Source organism: Loxodonta africana, chromosome 13 (genome assembly GCF_030014295.1).
Source record: "Loxodonta africana isolate mLoxAfr1 chromosome 13, mLoxAfr1.hap2, whole genome shotgun sequence".
In the NCBI taxonomy this organism is placed as follows: Eukaryota; Metazoa; Chordata; class Mammalia; order Proboscidea; family Elephantidae; genus Loxodonta; species Loxodonta africana.
Genome location: NC_087354.1, coordinates 55,420,287 through 55,440,690, shown reverse-complemented (window position 1 = coordinate 55,440,690; position 20,404 = coordinate 55,420,287). Strand labels below are relative to the sequence as shown.

General features: G+C 41.1%; 1 protein-coding gene across 6 annotated transcripts in view; it reads right to left on the bottom strand.

The window, feature by feature from the left end:
• RORA (RAR related orphan receptor A) overlaps positions 1 to 20,404 on the bottom strand; it is a 380,217-nt gene that overhangs the window by 8,945 nt on the left and 350,868 nt on the right. For all 6 annotated transcript variants that reach the window (XM_023558308.2, XM_023558310.2, XM_064267470.1 and 3 more), the window contains 6 exons: positions 18,595 to 18,990; positions 12,410 to 12,531; positions 9,897 to 10,029; positions 9,106 to 9,213; positions 4,213 to 4,323; positions 1,440 to 1,552 (listed from right to left, as the gene is read on the bottom strand). In XM_023558308.2, the coding sequence (XP_023414076.1) occupies positions 1,440 to 1,552; positions 4,213 to 4,323; positions 9,106 to 9,213; positions 9,897 to 10,029; positions 12,410 to 12,531; positions 18,595 to 18,990 (983 nt within the window). The remainder of the gene's footprint in view (positions 1 to 1,439; positions 1,553 to 4,212; positions 4,324 to 9,105; positions 9,214 to 9,896; positions 10,030 to 12,409; positions 12,532 to 18,594; positions 18,991 to 20,404) is intronic.

Genomic DNA, 20,404 nt, shown 5'->3' with positions numbered 1-20,404 from the left:
CGTTCATACAGAACAAGTACTGGTCAACCCCAAGGCGACAAGATTCTGCTCAGTGAAGAGCTTTGTCTGTAACAAAGCAATTTTGGGTTTAAGCAAAAGGCCTTGAATGAAAAAAAAAGGAAAAACAAAAACAAATAGAGTCAGAGGCCTGAACTGAACTCCCGGCACTGATCATTTATCAGCTGAGATAACAGTACACTTGCAAAAAATACTTTGCAAACTTTAAAACGCTATACAAATGCAAAACACTTTATTATTTCAACCCAAAACAATCCTGTCCAGGGAATGTTCTCACCAGATCTTGTCCATGGTTAGGGGCTCCCTAAAATGAAAAGAACCTGATGGTACACTTAAGGAGCCCTGGTGGTGCAGTGGCTAAGTGCTACAAATGCTAACTGGAAGGTCGGTGGTTCTAAACCACCAGCCTGCTCTGCAGGTGGAAGAAAGACCTGGCGATCTGCTCCTGCAAAGATTACAGCCTTGGAAACCCTATGAGGTAGTTCTACTCTGTCCTATAGAGTCTGTGTGAGTCAGAAGACACTGGGTGGCACACAACAAACACCACCACAACAGCAATACCTGTACTGGGGCAAGGAAGAGAGGAGAGGGACGCTCCTAACAGTTTTTCCCTTTCATTTCCCATTCCCTCCCCAATTTCTCATTTAACAAAACTGAAAACAAGAGAGTAATTAACTCCCAGTTTCCCCTTTCTGTCCTTAAACATTCTAACCTAGCTATGAAGAGAAAACAAAACAAATAAACAAAAACAATAAAACACATAAAATAATCTAAGAAAGAACAGGGCTGATTTTTCTAAGACCAAACACACACCATTAGCATGTCCACTGAAGGATACGAGCGTATTTTAAACAGACATCCTAATTATATTTTTATTGTGAAAGATAATAATTTGCAAAAACGAATCATCATGCTTTGAATACAGGGTAATAATGAGAAGTTGAGAAAGAAAGCATAGAAGGTATTTACTGTTGATCGCTAATGACTTTAATGGAAACAGAACTAATATCAAAGTATACAGTTGGTTAATTCTTTTAGCCCTTTGTATCATCTCCCTTCTAAATTCAAAGGTTCCTTCTCTATCAAGGCAGACATTAACTCTACTTTGTCCCCAACTCTGATGGAATAAGAGGAGGGTTTCCAGAATGCACTAAAAATTAAAAAAAATTTTTTTTGCTACTGCCCTGCATTGTAAGATACTTTGTAAGCCATGATAATAAATAGAATTTAATCTGAATAATGAGTTTAATCTGAACAAGAGAATTATTCACAATGGAGATACTTCTTTCTTTTCAGTGGCCTGTGGCTTACTGGTACTCTTGGAGGCTGGTCAAGGGAACCACCTCTTCATCTAACCAGGGCTGCGGGCAGCATGATCCGTGCCATGGATAACTGAGGCCATGCCAAATGGAAACCCTCACCTTTGTTAGTATTCCGTCCTCTCGGTGATTCTTCTGTAGGACGTGTTGAAGTGCTAGCTGAATTTTCTGTTGCAGCTTTTCAATTTTTACCTTTTCCTGCAGCCACGAGCGATCTAAACACGAAAAATGATACTCCTTAGTATTCCTGCAACACGGTGTTGAAACACTTCATTCCTTTTGACTCTGAGAGAAAGATTATTATAGCACAAGGCCTATTTAGAGACTGATGGGTCAGTCCCACCGTTTCCAAACGTGTTCCTACAGGCGTGGAAACTGATCTCTGACAGTTATAAAACAGGATATTAAACCTTTCCATTTTTACTGATGCTTAAAAGAAGGAAAGATCTTTCCCTTTGAAAAGGACGGACATTTTAGTTTAAGGTTACACCTGTATACGTGCAAATGAAACCACTGTGACACCTCGAGCCTTCCTGATAATTACATTTCTGAATCAAATACAGTCATCCTGCAAACTTTTCTGGCAAGTATGAAAATTGCCTTATAATCCAAGGCAACTAAAGATGCTAAGAGAATTTCAAATGACTTAAGGATGGTTAATTCAGGATAAAGTTTTTATTTGTAAGAATCCCAAATAGAACACAGGAAATTTGCAAAACTGATTATCCCCAAGAGATAGTACTGGTTGAAAACATAGATTAAATTCAGACAAACTTGTGGATGACACTCAAATAGATTTTAAGAGGAAAGCAAGGTGTCTTAAAAACCACATCTTATCTTAGAGATTGGTATTAAGAAAGGCAACGTTTTCCTGTTGTTGTTGTTCTTAGGTGCCTTTGAGTCAGTTCCCACTCGTAGCAACCCTGTGGACAACAGAACGAAACACTGCCCGATCCTGTGCCATCCTCAGAATCGTTGTTATCCTTGAGCCCACTGTTGCAGCCACTGGGTCAATGTATCTTGTTGAGGGTCTTCCTCTTTTTTGCTGACCCTCTACTTTACCAAGCATGATGGCCTTTTCCACAGACTGGTCCCTCCTGATAACATGTCCAAAGTATGTGAGACATAGTCTTGCCATCCTTGCTTCTAAGGAGCATGCTGGTTGTACTTCTTCTAAGACAGATTTGTTCATTCTTCTGGCAGTCCATGGTATATTCAATATTCTTTGCGAACACCATAATTCAAAGGCATCAGTTCTTTGGTCTTTCTTATTCACTGTCCAGCTTTCACATGCATATGAGACGATTGAAAACACCATGGCTTGGGTCAGGTGCACCTTAGTTTTCAAGGCGACATCTTTGCTTTTCAACACTTTAAAGAGGTCTTTTGCAGCAGATTTGCCCAATGCAATGCATCTCTTGATTTCTTGACTGCTGCTTCCATGGGTGTTGATTCTGGATCCAGGTAAAATGAAATCCTTGAAGATTTCAATCTTTTCTCCATTTACCATGATGTTGCTCATTGGTCCAGTTGTGAGGATTTTTGTTTTCTTTATGTTAAGGTGTAATCCATACTGAAGGCTGTGGTCCTTGATCTTCATCAGTAGATGCTTCAAGTCCTCTTCACTTTCAGCAAGCAAGGTTGTATCATCTGCATAATGCAGGTTGTTAATGCATCTTCCTCCAATCTTGATTCCCTGTTCTTCTTCATCTAGTCCAGCTTCTTGGATTATTTGCTCAGCATACAGATTGAATAAGTATGGTGAAAGGATACAACCCTGACACACACCTTGCCTGACTTTAAACGACGCAGTATCCCCTTGTTCTGTTTGAACGACTGCCTCTTCTTGATCTGTGTACAGGTTCCTCATAAGCACAATTAAGTGTTCTGGAATTCACATTCTTCACAATGTTATTCATAATTTGTTATGATCCACACAGTGGAATGCCTTTGCACAGTCAATAAAACACAGGTGAACATCTTTCTGGTATTCTCTGCTTTCAGCCAGGATCCATCTGACATCAGCAACAATATCCCTGGTTCCATGCCCTCTTCTAAATCTGGCTTGAATTTCTGGCAGTTCCCTCTTGATATACCACTGCAGGCGCTTTTGAATGGTCTTCAGCAAACCTTTACTTGTATGTGATATTAACGATATTGTTTGATAATTTCCTCATCTGGTTGGATCACCTTTCTTGGGAACAGGCATAACTATGGATCTCTTCCAGTCAGCTGGCCAGGTAGCTGTCTTCCAAATTTCTTGGCATAGACCAGTGAGCACTTACAGAGCTGCATCCGTTTCTTGAAACATCTTCAAATGATATTCCGTCAATTCCTGGAGGCTTGTTTTTCGCCTATGCCTTCAGAGCAGCTTGGCCTTCTTCCTTCAGTACCATCGGTTCCTGATCAGATGTTACCTCCTGAAATGGTTGAACGTCGACCAATTTCTTTCAGTATAATGACCCGGTGTATTCCTTCCATCTTCTTTTGATGCTTCCTGCATCGTTTAATATTTCCCCTGTAGAATTCTACCACAGGTTAATTCTAGACTAGGTTTTATTTGATTCTTATTTCTCAAGATTTTATTTGAAAGGCATTAAGATCTTCTTAAAAGGGTATATGTATGTGTGGGCTTTTATGGTTTAGTAGTTTGAAATCTTAAATGAAAAATCTGTTTAGCCAATATCACCATCATTAACACCATCATCATCATTCATTATTTCAAAAACTTAAAATTAGGTTTAATAAGGGTGGCAGTATCTTCTGGCAGCCCCACAAATACTCTGTAGTCATGAAAAGTTATGCACTTGGTAAAAAAAAAAATTCTTTACCTGGATAATCTTAAAACAATCTTATTTTTATTTGGTTATCTCACCTGCTGACATCAGCACAAATGCAGAAAATAATGCGATTTCATCTTCAGTCAGGTGCATAGAACATAAACTCTTTCCAAATTCAAACACAAAGCTAATAAAGTCTTCACAACCTGCCAAAATTGAAATAGAGACAGTTCAGGGTTTCTGCATTATTCTAGAAAAAAAAATGGTGGAGAAAGTAAAGAGGGTTGTAGTAAAAGGGGACAGTAACAGCCCTTATACACTGTGATAGTCTGAAATCTTAAAAATCTGTTCGGCCAGTATCACCATCATCGTCATTCATAGTAACGAGTGAATGTTTGTTGTACGACTACTGCCTAAGGTATGCTCTGAGAGACTTCTTTGGGTTTCCTCCTGTTTCTCAACAGCCCCATGAGGGAGGTATTATCATTATTATCCCCCATTTTAGAGGTAAGAAAATTGAGACTTGGAGAGAAAAATAATTTACCCAAAACCACCCAAGTAAGACGTAAGAGCCTGAGACTCAAACCCAGCCTGCCTGACTTCAGAGCCCACACCTTTACCAATAGAATTTAACAGCTATAATCTAACTGAAATGTGAAATTCACTCATTTTTGTCTTCTACTGTATTGCATCTAGTAGGCCCTGTAAAACATTAACAAATGACACAATCTGGCAATAAAACTATTATGACAATTACAGAACTGAAAATATAGAATGTGAAAGTTCTCTAAAATAATAATCCTATCCTCCAAAGACTGGTCAGGTGTGGTGTCTATTCTTTCTAATTATACCCACACACACACATTGTTGTTCTTAGATGCCGTAGAGTAGGTTCTGACTCCTAGCAACCCTATGTACAACACAACGAAACACTACCCAGTCCTGCACCATCCTTAGATTCATTGCTATGTTTGAGCCCACTGGTGAAGCCACTGTGTCAATCCATCTCCTCAAGGGTCTTCCTCTTTTTTGCTGGTCCTCTACTTTACCAAGCATGATGTCCTTCTCTAGGGATTGGTCCCTTCTGATAACATGTCCCAAATACTTGAGACAAAGTCTTGCCATCCTCCCTTCTAAGGAGCATTCTGGCTATACTTCTTCCAAGCCAGATTTGTTCGTTCTTCTGGCAGTATACATATATTCAATATTCTTCGCCAACACCATAATTCAAAGGCGTCAATGCTTCTTAGGTCTTCCTGATTCATCATCCAGCTTTCACATGCATATGAGGTGACTGAAAATACCATAGCCTGGGTCAGGAGCACCTTAGTCCGCAAAGTGACATCTTTGCTTTTCAATATTTTAAATAGGTCTTTTGCAGCAGATCTGTTCATCAAGCAAAGAACGCATTAAACCATTATTATTTTTTTTTGGTTTAATGCGTTCTTTGACTGCTTGACAGCTGCTCCCATGGGCATTGTTTGTGTATCCAAGTAAAATGAGATTCTTGACAATGTCAATATTTTTTCCATTTATCACGATGTTGCTCATTAGTCCAGGTGTGGGGATTTTTGCTTTATTTATGTTGAGGTAAAGCCCATACTGAAGGCTCTAGCCCTTGATCTTCGTCAGCATGTGCTTCAAGTCCTCTTCACTTTCAGCAAGCAAGGCTGTGTCATCTGCATATTGCAGGTTGTTAATAAGTCTTCCTCCAATCCTGATGCTGCGTTCTGCTTCATATAGTCCAGCTTCTCGGATTATCTGTTTAGCATACAGATGGAATAATACGGTGAAAACATACAACCCTGATGCACATCTTTCCTAATTTTGAACCATGTGGTATCCCCATGTTTTGTTCCATTGCCTCTTGGTCTATGTCCTCATAAGCATAATTAAGTGCTCTGGAATTCCCATTCTTCGCAACGTTATCCATAATTTGGGATGATCCACATAGTCTAATGCCTCTGCACAGTCAGTAAAACACAGGCAGATGATGCAGAACTGGGCAGTGTTTCATTCTATTGTACACAGGGTCACTATGAGTCAGAGCCCACTCCACGGCACGTAACAACAACAACAAACATCTTTCTTGTATTCTCTGCTCTCACCCAAGATCCATCTGACAGCAGTGATATCCCTCATTCCATATCCTCTTCTGAATCTGGCTTGAATTTCTGGCAGTACCCTGTCAACATATTGCTGCAACCATGTTTTGAATGATCTTCAGTAAAAGTTTATTTGTGTGTGATATTAACTATACTGTTTGATAATTTCCACATTCTGTTGGGTCACCTTTCTTTGGAATAGGCACAAATAATGGATCCCTTGCAGCCGGTTGACCAGGTCTTTCAAATTTCTTGGCATAGATGAGTGAAACCTCTAGGGCTGCACTGTTTGTTGAAACATCTTAATTGATATTCCATCAATTCTTGGAGACTTCAGTGAGGCTTGAATTTCTTCCTTCAATACCATTGGTTCTTGATCATATGCTATTTCCTGAAATGGCTGAATGTTGACCAAATCTTTTTGGTACTGTGACTCTGTATTCCTTCCATTTCTTTTGATGCTTCCTGTGGTCATTCAATATTTTGCCCATAGAATCCTTCAATGTTTCAAATAGAGACTTGAATTTTTTCTTAAGTTCTTTCAGGTGAGTGTGTTCTTCTCTTTTGATTTTCTAACTTCAGGTCTTCCCACATTTCACTGTAATACTTTACTTTGTCTTCTTGAGCCACTCTTTGAAATCTTCTGTTTAGCTCTTTTACTTCATCATTTATTCCATTTGCTTTAGCTACTCTACATTCAAGAGCAAGTTTCAGAGTTTCTCCTGACATCCGTTTTGGTCTTTTCTTTCTTTCTTGTCTTTTTAATGACCTTTTGCTTTCTTCATGTATGATGTCCTTGATGTCATTCCACAACTTACCTGGTCTTTGGTCATTAGCGTTCAGTGAGTCAAATCTATTCTTAAGATGGTCTCTAAATTCAGGTGGAGTATACTCAAGGTCGTACTTTGGCTCTCACGGACTTGTTTTAGCTTTAACTTGAACTTGCATATGAGCAATTGATGGTCTATTCCACAGTCATCCTCTGACCTTATAAAAAAAAAAATTTTTTTTTTTTTAGTGACTGATAATATCGAGCTTCTCCATCATCTCTTTTCACAGTTGCATTGATTTGAGTCACTGTTTATGTTGCTGAAAAAGGTATTTCCAGTGAATAAGTCATCAGTCTCTCAAAATTCTATCACGCGATTCAGGAGTTGTTTCTATTACCAAGGCCATGTTTTCTAACTACGGATCATTCTTCTTTGTTTCCAGCTTTCACATTCCAATCACCAGTAATTATCAATGCATCTTGATTGCATGTTTGATCAACTTCAGACTGCAGAAGTTGGCAAAAATCTTCAATTTCTTCATCTTTAGCATTAGAGGTTGGTGGGTAAATTTGAGTAGCTGTATTAACTGGTCTTCCTTGTAGGTGTACGTATATTATCCTATCACTGACAGTATTGTACTTCATAATCAGTCTTCAAATGTTCTTTTTGATGATAAATCTAAAGCCATTCCTCTTCATTTTGTCATTCCTGGCATAGTAGACCACATGATTCAAAATGGCCAACATGAGTCCACTTCATTTCACTAATGCTGAGGATATCAACCTTTATGCATTCCATTTCACTTCTGACTATTTCCAATTTTCTTACGCTCATACTTCTTACATTCTATGTTCTGATTATTAATGGATGTTTGTAGCTGTTTCTTCTCATTTTGAGTTGTGCCACATCAGCAAATGAAGGTCCTGAAAGCTTTGCTTCATCCACGTCATTAAGGTTGACTCTACCTTGAGGAGATAACTCTTTCCCAGTCGTATTCTGAGCACTTTCCAACCTTAGGGGCTCATCTTCTGGCATTATATCAGACAATGTTCCATTGCTGTTCAGAAGGTTTTCACTCACCAGTTGTTTTAGCAGTAGATTGCCAGCTCCTTCTTCCTAGTCTGACTTAGTCTCGAAGCTCCGCTGAAACCTGTCCACCATGGGGGACCCTGCTGATACTTGAAATACTGGTGGCATAGCTCCCAGCATCATGGCAACATGCAAGCCACCACAGTATGACAAACTGACAGATGAGCGGTAGAATGCACACATACATACATACATGTTCATGTTTATATTCATATATACATATATAAAAGATCAAATTCTGAAGGTCAACAACTCCTTGTAGAATGGAGGAAAATGCAGTTGTACAATGTCTGGATATATTGCTTTAAACGCCATTAGCTTTTCTATAAGTCACTCACATAAAGTTGTTAATGCAGATCCCTTGCCCATCAGCATATATTTAAATGGCAATGGGCAATGCTTCACCTAACTACACATGCCTCCTGTTATTTAACTTTCTAACAAATCACTTAACAATGTATCTTAGGGTATCTCCCAGTCTCCTTAATGACTTCGTTCTACTTTATTTAAATTACAGAAGTCCACAAATACTTCTTTTATGTATGTATATGTCACAGTTTCACTTAGCTATATTTCATTTCTTTGATATCTGCATCTAATTCTTATTAATGGTTGTTGTTTGAGGAGTTGCTAGTATAGACACTCAGCTCCTTGCTGGATTTTATATATCAAAGCATGTCTCCTAAATTAACTGGCTAACATATCCCCTGTAAATGTGGTTTCAAAAAATCTGGAAGAAACTGGAAGGACATATAAATCTTTTCAATTACCAACGAGATAAGAGGAAACTTTAGATCCTTTACATGTAGTATTGTTAAAAAGCTCTTGAGCTGTGTAAATCTTCTACACGGATTAAATATAAAATAAGACTTTATACTTATACATACACAGTATGTATACAGTAAAATCCTTTACTTTTATTTCCAAATAACTAGTTTCCATTTTGTTCAATAAGAGCTCCCACCCCGTCCACATCTTTTCCTGCAGTCCCGATTTAACCATCAAGCGCCTTCCACTTCCTTACCTAAGGATTTGAAGACATCCGGGCTGGCATACTTCCCATCAAAGTACACGGTGTTGTTCTGGGAGTCGAAGGCACGGCACATTCTGATGAACACCACTTCCAGAGAGCCTGAGCAAGGGCAGACACGGCGTGGATTAGTGTGTTTTAGGAAGCTCTTCCTATGGCACTAACATAGAGACCCCTTTCCGGGACTGCACAGTAGCAGTTGTGTGCAGTTTAGCTAGAGGCTCTAGGTCACATCAGCCATCTAGTCCCAAAAGGCAGGGTTTACTACTGTAATTAAAGACTATTATGCTCAAGCTAAGGACTGTTTTCACAGAAGAGAAGACTGAGTTGCACAAATTACTTCTCTGGCGCCATTCTGCCTTGCGATGTAGAGTCTCAAAGTTGCTAGGAAAAAATCTTTTTATACTTATTAAAAAAAAGAAAAAACCAAATAACAGAAATCACGGATGTGTCTCTGACTTCCACAAACAGCCTTCTTCTTAACAACTTATTGTAACCCCAGGGGATCTGCAGTGTAGACCTAACACACGTGACGGTAAAATTTGGGGTTGCAGGCGTCGTTCAAATTAATCTGTTCACCCAGAAGGGGGGCAAAACAGAGCGAATGCCTCCTGAAACTAGCTCAAAAAACCTTTAAAAAGGACTCCGTTTCTGCTAAGAGAAATCTGAGCCATTATCATTGGAGAAAAACCATCTCTGACATCTTCCTTACCAAGCGTTTCTTTAATAGGTGAATGAAAGCAAGTGAGGAAAGAAATGTCAGAATTCACCTGCAAAGCACATACCTGCTTTGAGAAGCACGATTTGATCGTTCTGACACAGTTCCATAAAGCCATCGATGCGTTTGGCAAACTCCACCACGTACTGTATTGCTTCTGTAATCTTGATGGCACATAACTGCCACATCACCTCCCGCTGCTGTTGAAGAAGAAAACATCCAGACGCACGTTACCCACAGCCTTGGCACAGCTCATTCAACTGTTCCCAGCTTGTAAAAATCCTTTTTTAGAAGTGGATTCAAAAAGGCTAGAGGATTAGAAAACAAACACGAAAAAACAAAACACAAGAGCCAGGAAAAGCAACACGTTCCGTTACTTGAGCCCTGGCCCACTGAGAATGGCGAAGTCGTACCTTCCCTGGAGATGCTGCTTTGCTCTGGGGAATATAATACCATTTTATTTAGCGGAAGGGAAGGAACGGAAGGTCAATTAAATTTATTGTGCATCTACTACGAGCCTGGTGCTTGACGACCTTCTCGTCTTACTTCATTTTCACAAGACCACTTTCCTGTTTCACAGGAACAGGTACTAAAACTCACAGAAGGGTCACAGCTAGGAGACAGAGGAGCTGTGATTCAGATCCATGCAAGTCTTTCTCAGTGGCATCACTAGGAGGGTGTGGGGGGTGTGGACTGCACCCAAATGACTGTCTATAAAATTTCTGTGGCATGTTTCTGCAGAAATTTATTATTTTTTGTAAAAATATCCCCACAGTTAATTATGACAACAAAAATATTTTTTCAAAAGCCCAGGTCACATTTATCAATATACCTACAAGGCTAAAACTCTACGCTAATTTACTTTTTGAACTTTTTCATGTCCTCTGGTCAGAGCTGCCATCATTACCCAATTACAATGATGCTTCAAATCACTTGGTCTCGTCTGCATGCTACAAACAGGCGCTGTTGTTTTCATTGCCGCCGGTATTTTTATAGTCACTAATTTTGTCAAATTTTCTGGTGTTTTACTACAATATAGTGGTAGTTAGTAATAGTGGTAATTAGTATATCAATAACTTTTTTGAGAATGAAGTAGTAATTAAAGGCAAAGGAGGAGTGATACACAGGAATTAAGATTCACGAGTAACATTAGTACAGAAAACACTACTGAGGATTCTGTATGATCTGGTACGGGAGGAGGTCCGTGGCGGGGGGGGGGGTGACACCATGAGTTACCGCATTGGGTGACACCAACCCTAGTGGCGTCACTGTGTCTTACTCTGAAATCCCATATCACATGCCTCACTATTCTTGCTGTTTTTGTGCCTCCCTTTGTTGCTCAGGCTGCTGGTGTTACTTGCTCCCTCAGGCCAATGCCATAGTGTGCTGGTATTCCCTAATCTGTCCTGGTCAATTCCTTCTACATACCGTCCAATTTAGTTACAGGGCAACCTGAGTCTGTTATGTTGTTCACTCATTCCTCCAATCTTAGTTTAAGGCTGTTCCCACCAATAGGATGGGGTGGAATAAGCACTGAATTAAAAGCCAGCAGTCACAGCCCTGGTAGTGCAATGGTTAAGCACTTGGCTGCTAAAGGAAATGTTGATGTTTGGAACCCACCCAGTGGCTCTATGGGAGAAAGGCCTGGAGACCTGTTTCAGCAAAGATTATAGCCTAGAAAACCCTGTGGAGCCAGTTCTACTCTGTCACATAGGGTCATTATGAGTCAAAATGGACTCAACGGCACCTAACAACAGGCATGTGGTATAGCCTTGATGTTTTCACTCTCCAGCCGTATGCCAAGGGACTTTAGCAGTCTTCATATGTAAAACGAGGAAACTCATTTAGTCCTCCCAGGACTTTAGTTCCCATATATGTAAAATGAAGGAGAGGATTAGTCTAAAAAATCTCTAAGGGCCTTTCCAACCTTGAATGTCTACAATTACAGGGAAAAATGGCAAATTTTCTTTTACCAAAGACAGAATGGACAATTAAGAGTTCCCCATCTTCAATCTTGCTCTCCCCCATCTCTGCCATTTTGAGTGGCTCATTGATCAGAGTATTTTCTAGAAGATGGCAAGGAAGGAGCAGCACTATTTTTCAGCCTCAGAGTGCTAGGTTCAGGTTGGAGTTGTGATCATAGCTGCCAAACCTTTTTTAAAAGCCCTCTTTAAACTCCTCCTTAACTTCCGGACACAAGAAGCTGAGATTATTTTACTCCAGCTCCTAGACCTTAAAACCTACCATGGTGATAGTGGGATCCCTGTGCATTCATTTATCATTTGGAAGCTGCTTAATTCGGTATATTTTTTGTGTGGACAAACTGAAGGATATTCCTGTGTACTTATGAGCCCAGTAGGATTCACCCACGATCCCTGAGATCTCAAAAGCTGGCATGTCAGTGAGACACAAGGTCTGAAGTACACCATCAGCTCTGGAGGAAGATTTTGAAACTCAAAACTGATATCTGATGGAAGACATTCTTTCTGCAGTGTGTTGTGTACTCTTGACCAGCTCTCCGCCATCAACACACCCTTCCCAACATTGCCTCAACCCTAAGCAAAAGCCCTCGGACTGTACCTTGGTTTGATAGTTTTCGATCTCCTCCTGGAGGAAGGTCTGCCATGTTATCTGCTGGAGCTCTTCTCTCAGGTATTGGCAGGTCTCCAGGTGTGACTTAGATATATTCTGTGCAAGGTGTTCTAAGGAAAAGGCAGGATGTCACAAACATGAAAAACCAGGTTCTTATCTGGATCATCAGTGTTTCCCTACTTTGTATTTGATTTTAAAAACTCCGAGTATAATGCAACATGCTTGAACCAGGTTTGAGGATCCTTACGCATTTAAATAAGCAGTGTAACAATTTGGAATTTTTCTCTATTTTGGGACATGAGGAGGGAGGACAGGGACCGTGCAATAAGGCTTGGTGACCTCAAAGGCTCTCCTGACTTTGACCTCGTCCTGGGCCCTACATAGATGTCTGGAAAAGAAAAATTACTGACCTAGGTATGTGTGGGAACTGTCTCTGCTAGCATTTTTATGAAGACACACCTGCTATATACATTGGCCTGGGAAGAGTTACTCCTGACGACTATAAAATGGGATTCTTTTATGATGACGGCTACGTATTTTTTTTGTTTTTCCTGCAAAGAGGGGGACACGCATTACTGAGGGCCTGCCACATGGGTCACCATGAGTCGGAACTGACTCAACGGCAACTAACAACGACACCCATGTGACTAGGCACAGCATAGTGGTTAAGAGATGAACTCAGGAGCCAAACTGCCCGAGTATGAAGATCAACTTTGCTACTTACTAGCTGTGTGATCTTGGGTAAGTTACTTAACCTCCCTGTGCTTTGGATTTCTCATTTGTAAAATGAGGAAACTGGTACTGGTTTCATAGTGCTCTTATGAGAATTAAATGAATTGAGAACTGAGAACAGGGAGGGCCACACAGCGTGCACTATATAAACATTAGTTAATTAGAGTCCGTGACTGTAAGGGCTTTGAAGATAGTGAAGAAATAGACACCAAAAACGTCTCTACAGGAACTTATCATCTGGTGAACGTATATGGATACACCGGAAGGACAATTCCAGACAAAGATAATAAAGCATAAAGCTGAATTATACGAGAAGAGAAAGAAAAAAAAATAAAAAGATGCCGCCAGGAAAGGAGGAGAGCAATGTTGGTTTCGTGGAATTAGGGGTTGTTTTCGGGCAGCACAGTGGCTAAGAGATATGGCTGCTAACCAAACGGTCCGCAGTTTGCATCCACCAACTGCTCCATGGAAACCCTATGGGGCAGTCCTACTCTGTCCCTTAGGGTCGCTATGAGTTGGAATCAACTTGACAGCCATGAGTTTGGTTTTTTGTTTTTGGCAGAAGAGGAACACTTGAGTTGGACCTGAAGGGTGGGAGGCAGAGGTCTGTGGTGTGGGAAGGGAGGCTGGTTCCACTTAGGAGGGATGGCGGTGAAAGAACAAGCATGGCATTTACTGGGGACGTGGCAGGTTTGTTAAAGTGCTGGGGCACAAAACAGAAATCTGGGATGTAAATGCTCAAACCATCAAGGGTCTTCAATGTCAGGTCAGAGTTCGGACTTGTAATTTAAAAAATCAGCAGGATTCTCATCGGGGAGCTATGTACTGGAAATGGTATCTGGGGAAATAGCACAAGCAGTTTTGGGCTTGGTGGATCGAAGTATGGAAAGGCTGGAGGTAGGAGGACCAGTTCGAAGGCTGTTGGAATCTAAATGTGAGGGACAAGAGCTGGGAGCAGGTTGGCAATAGTTGTTACGGAGGAGAAAGATTAAAAAAAGAAGTATTTTAAAAGAATTGGCAAGATTCTGTGGATATAAAACCATACCAAAAAAATGACCCCATTCCTGTGATCCTGAATACATTATTGAGAAGTCATTTAAAAGAATGGAACTGAGTGCAAACCTGAGAACACTAGTTAAGAATGCCTATTCATCTGGAAATCCGTTACTTCTTCAGTCAAACAGAACCAGGCTTGTTGTCCGAACACAGGGCAGGCTCACCTAGATGAAGCTTGAAACTAGAATCTCCTTAGAGACACTGAAACATTACAAACCTTCACAGCCCTGCTCGGCAACACACAGACACTAAAACAACATAGATAAGTAAGTAACATAAGAAAATAAAGCAGAAACAAAAGAAAACAATTAGAGGAAAGAAACAGAGACAGAGAGTATAAGGGAGAAGCTAGAAAATTGTATGTCTGAGAATCAATGACAGTTGGGAAGAGAAGAGGGGAACAAAGACAAAAATAATGGAGAATCAGAAGCACAAAAATAAACGTGTAAATAAGGCTGTGAACTATCTCCTATAAAAGACCTCTCCCTTTAATAGGCAGTTTCTAGAACGTAAAGCAACTTTTGCAGATATGAAAAAAATGGTGTCTTTACAAGGAAGCAAGGGGCCCTGTCGGGGGCGGGGGTGGGAGGATAGGGACAGCTCATAGAATTCTCTTCCAGATTACGCTTCTTTTCCAGTTAATACAATCAGCATCTTGTTATTTCACTGCATCTTAAAAAATGTTCCCATTACCCCCACCTATTTGTGTCCAGCTTTTAAACCCACTGCCACTGAGTCAGTTCCAACTCATAGTGACCCTACAGGACAGAGATGAAGTGCCCCATAGGGTTTCCAAGGCTGTAATCTTTGCAGAAGCAGACTGCCACATCTTCCTCCCCCGGAGCACCTGGTGGGTTTGAACCACCGACTTCAGCAGTTAGCAGTCAAGTGCTTAACCACTGCACCATCAGGGCTCCCTCCCTGTCCAAAGCTTTTATTCAGGAGAGCCAATTAGAAGTGAGACAAGGAGTGATGCAATGTGTATGACACACCAGCAGAGGGCAGTAGCCGCATTATCATCAAGAGCTACAAATCCTTTGATTCCTATTCAGTTAGTTGATTTGGCTATTGTAAGTTTTATGCTATTTTAAATCTCTATTTCAGCAAAGAAGAATATGGCCAGTCTGAGTAAAAGTTAAGAAGTTAGTGCGGTTTCTCAGAAAAACAGACTGGAATAGTAAAATACCTTGAAGTTAGGAGACCTGGTTTCTGGTCTAAGCTCAGCTGATACCCTACTTTGTGACCAACATAAGTTACTTCACGTCCTCAACTGTGACTGCTTCTCAATAAAACCAAGGACCAGATACTTTGGCTGTAAAATCCTGACATCATCTGGTCCAAACCCTCCTCATTTTACAGACAGGAATATTTTTTTAATGATGATAATAACGCTCATGTAGCATTTACTGTGCCTGGCCCATATTTTATTTTTGTATGTAAATATACTATTGCCATCAGGTCGATTCTGACTCATAGTGACCCTATAGGACAGAGTAGAACTGCCCCATAGGGTTTCAAAGGAGTGGCTGGTGGATTCGAACTGCTGACCTTTTAGTAAGCAGCTATAGCTCCTAACCATTGCGCCACCAAGGCTCCATGTATATGGAGCCCTAGAAGAGAGGTATTAATATTATTTCATTTTATAGATGAAGAAACTGAGGCACAGTGAGGTTAAGAAGCGTTTCCAAAGTGTCACAGCTGCCAAGTGGCAGAGCCAGGATTCAGACCCAGAGAGTTTGAGTCTATGCCCTTAAGCATTATATTCTATAGGAAGGGAAGCTGCAGCCTGTAGAGATTACACGACTTATACACGGGCTGCATAGCTTATCAATAGCAAAGCCAGGACCACAATCCACAGAAGCTGACTTCTTCTCTCATGCTTTGCCCAGTGTATCAGTTGTCTCCCCTACACAGGGCTTTAGTTATCAATTACAGTAACAAGCACAGCTAGCTTTCTTTGTTTTGTTTTGAATGAACGTGGGTTGTCAATGTGGGGTGTGGAATTCACATGCTGATTGGACAGCAAGGGCCAAAATTCCCAGCCTGCGATGCAGATGAATTTCCATTAAAAGTAACTTGCTATAGACACTATTACAGAAGGATGGAATTGTACTCAAGATATGCTAACTTACAATTTATTTTCCAATTGTATAATTGGTTTCATTTGTTTAAAACACAATGACAAAATTTTGCCTAAAATGAAGTCGAGAGCCTCAGCTGAAGACAGAGTAGGCCGACAGCCCCAGAGGGAAACACCAAGGAACTTCAGAGCTCTGAAGGAGCGGCAGTCTTTGGTCACTTTTACGTTACTCTTAGCTACCTAAACAATTTTGTACATGTAAATGAATTTAGAGCCAAATTATATCCTTTTCTGGTAAGTTCTAGTTTAATTTTGGGTTTGGGACTAATTCTAGGGAGGAGTTAAGTTTACTCACCCTGGAAAATGCCACGATATGTGTGAAATCCTTAATTTTGAAGAACATGGAGTAAGCATGAGGGCCCAGGGCTGCCGGATCGCCCTGGGAGGTGACAACTGGAAGAGGAGGCTGGTTTGTGTGCGGGGCCGGGTGCATCAGCCTCAGCCATTGCTGGCCCCAGTCCACCATTTGTGTACTTTCAGCCCAAAGTGCCATGGTCCAGGACAATACTCCAGTTGAACTCTATGGATTTATTTCAGGGTTGGACAATTGACAAGTGAACAGGATAGGAGCACTAGCATTTATGATAAGGTGGAAGCAAACCCAATGTGTGCCAGGTCATTTTTCATGGTATCATGTCAGCTTTCAATCAAATCCTTATTCATTTCTGAAAATTGTACTTTCATTACAGTTCTGCTCAAGGCCCAGTCGACCAAGGTTTCATGACAAAAACGGAAGGTTTTTGTTCTAGTTCCAGATAAAAAAAAAAAAAGAATCAAACCTACCTGTGCTCAGCTTGGCTTCCAGTTCAGAGGTGTCTCTGTTAATCAAAAGAGCTGAGATACACCTCTAATGCTGTTCAGTGGCTAAAGACCAGGCTTAAAATGGCCCTGCTCTTGAGGATTTAAATTTAGACCCATAAAGAGGTGCTTGTGTAAAAACTGTCAAGAACATTCAATTTGTTCTATTTGGAGAAAGATTTTACTGGAAATACAAATTTTCACTGAGAAATGTTTTATGGGGTACAGAGGTGGCAAAACCATCTAAAGAACATAACTGTTATTTCTGTGAAGTGAGGCTTTCTGGGCTTGAGTCAGAGCCTGCTGGTTCTTTTCTGCCTGAAGTCTTCCTTCGTCGTATCAACTGAGTCATCTCCACAGCAGCTAACTGAAATGTCCCAAAGGATTATAACCTTACGTGAGGAATCACCAGGAAGAGCAGATCAAACCCTAAAACTGCAAAGGTTCCTATCAAAGTCTCTCTAATAATAGTGCTGTCTTTAGAAATCTATTAAATATAACAGAGGATGTTAACATAACTTCCTTGAAATGGAAAGTTTTTTGCTCTCTGTATTATCAACATTTCTAGGTCACATCTCCCAAGCAGCAGCAATGTCACAACAATAAGGAAATAATTTTTTTTTTTTTTTTTTTGGATGGTGAGTCTTCTATGAAATACATCAACTTTGCAACCAGCATCCCTCACCAAAACATGCTGGCAAGTGAAGAAGCTAATTTTCCTTTAGCATTTGTAATATACATCAGGCTGAAAAACACTGATGCCTGTAGGGGCTGAGCAATTGATGTAAAGGGGAGAAGTGGGCTGGGCCCACCTAGCAGCCCGTCAGCCACTAACTAATATCGAAGACTGAATTTCCTAAGCCAGGGATGTTGACATTTACAAACACTGGTTCTGTGTAACTTGATGATTACATATATATATATATATATATATATATATATATATATTTTTTTTTTTTTTTCCTCCCAAAAGAAGCTGAAAACCTAGGTGTAACTGTCCAGGTTTTAAATTTTAGCAATTCAAAAATTATATAACTCCACACAGGTAAAAAAAAAAAAATCTATCTACAGACTAGATTCAGTTTGTGGGCTGCCATTTTGTGATCTTAGGTATGGGCAACACCTGGAAAATAACTAAAGAGCTAATGAGATTCACGTGGGCATTCCCTGAGGTTAAAACTTTCTCTGGAATTGGAAGGCTGCTTATGTTCATTTTCTCCCCAATCTCTGACTGAGCAGTCAATCGTGTATTGGATAAAGTATAGGAAAGGGCAGTCAAAAGGAAAAGGGCAGAATGGAATTGCGGGGCGGCCCAGAGGGTAAAGATGAGTTTCCCTTCTAGCTGTATTGTTTTAATAACTCAACTCTTTAGCAGAAACTCAAATATATCCTTTTTACTTCAAAGGGCATGAGAAGAGCGTCTCAATAGAAGCATCTATACCATTACCTAATTCTGCCATCGACACGGTTGGGGAAGTCTCTCCATTGGTGAAGGAACAGTAGGGAAAGAAGCCTGATGCTGGTGTGTAGTCACATATTGGTTCTGGTTTGATTCCATTGATATCCAGGCCTGATTGGTCTGGGGAAGGCTGTATGTCCAGGTAGAAGCTGCTGACTGCAGAGTCTGCCTTGCTCCCCTCAGGGGTGTGCCCGTCGATGTAGTTGCTGAGGTCATCGTGAAGTTCCGTCAGCCCGTTGGCCGAGATGTTGTAGGTCGGCGTCAGCGGCTCGGCCTCTCCAGGCTGCTGTTGGTGGTCTCGCTGTTGCTGCTGCATCCGGTGTTTCTGCACTTCTGCGTACAAGCTGTCTCTCTGCTTTTTCGACATTCGACCAAATTTTACAGCTGGAAGAAAAAAGCCAAACCACACTGTATACAACGTGCTTTCCTTCATTATCCTCTCTGGCAGGTGTAAGGTTTCCCTTCAAGTCTCAGACAGTCTCAACCAAAAACCACATGACCACAAGATAAGGAGAATGCCAAGGTGAAAACAGTCCTGCACCATGCAGGGCTGCTCCACCCACCATAGCCAGCACATATCCCAGAGAACTGATGGTTCAGAAACAGACCCAGGACAGGGTAGAACAGGCCCCAAAACAATAACTGTCTGTGTCACACGCTCCTAGGCTCCTGGCTGCCACTGATAACACAGATTCAAAGTCTCGTTTGCTGTCCCTACATGCACCTGGCCTAGACCACCTCTTTCTCTTCCCAGTGTTCACATAAAGGCTCAGAGATGCACAGATTTACAGGGGGATAGTGAGGTATAGGAAACCCTGGTGGTGTAGTGGTTAAGTGCTATGGCTGGTAACCAAAGGGTTGGCAGTTTGAATCCGCCAGGTGCTCCTTGGAAACCCTATGGGGTGGTTTTACTCTGTCCCATAGGGTCGCTATGAGTCAGAATCAATTGGACTGCACTGGGTTTGGTTAGTGAGATATAGGAACCCTGGTGGCATAGTGGTTAAGAACTCTGCTGCTAACCAAAAGGTTGGCAGTTTAAATCCACCAGCCGCTCCTTAGAAACCCTATGGGGCAGTTCTACTCTGTACTATAGGGTTGCTATGAGTCTGAACTGGCTCGATGGCACCAAGCAACAGCAACAAGTGAGGTAAAACCAGCAAACCCAACTTTCATTTAGTTCACTATTCTGTACATTCCAAAGAGTTTCTTCCCAGTCAAATGGCCGATATTGGGGCTTTACTGAGAGGTCCAAAGAGACAGAGCTAGGCTTTCGTAACCCCCTGAATTATATCCCTGAATCCACCTGACTTAAGAAGACCTCCCCAGCTCAAGGGTCACGGTAGCCCCTGTGAAACTGTTGGGCCCTTCTTTAAATGCCAGTTTTTTAAGAAATTTAATTTTATTTTTATTGTGCTTTAGGTGAAAGTTTACAGCTCAAGTTAGTTTCTCATACAAAAATTTATACACACATTGTTATGTGACCCTAGTTCCTTTCCCTATAATGTGACAGCACACTCCTCCTTTCCACCCTGGATTTCCCGTGTCCATTCAACCAGCTCCTGTCCCTTTCTGCCTTCTCATCTTGCTACCAGACAGGAGCTGCCCGTTTAGTCTTGTGTATCTACTTGAACTAAGAAGCACACTCTTTACAAGTATCATTTTATGTCTTTTAGTGCAGTTTAATCCTTGTCTGAAGAGTTGGCTTTGGGAATGGTTTTAGTTTTGGGTTAACAGAGGGTCCAGGGGACATGTCTTCGGGGGTTCCTCTAGTCTCCATCAGACGATTAAGTGTGGTCTT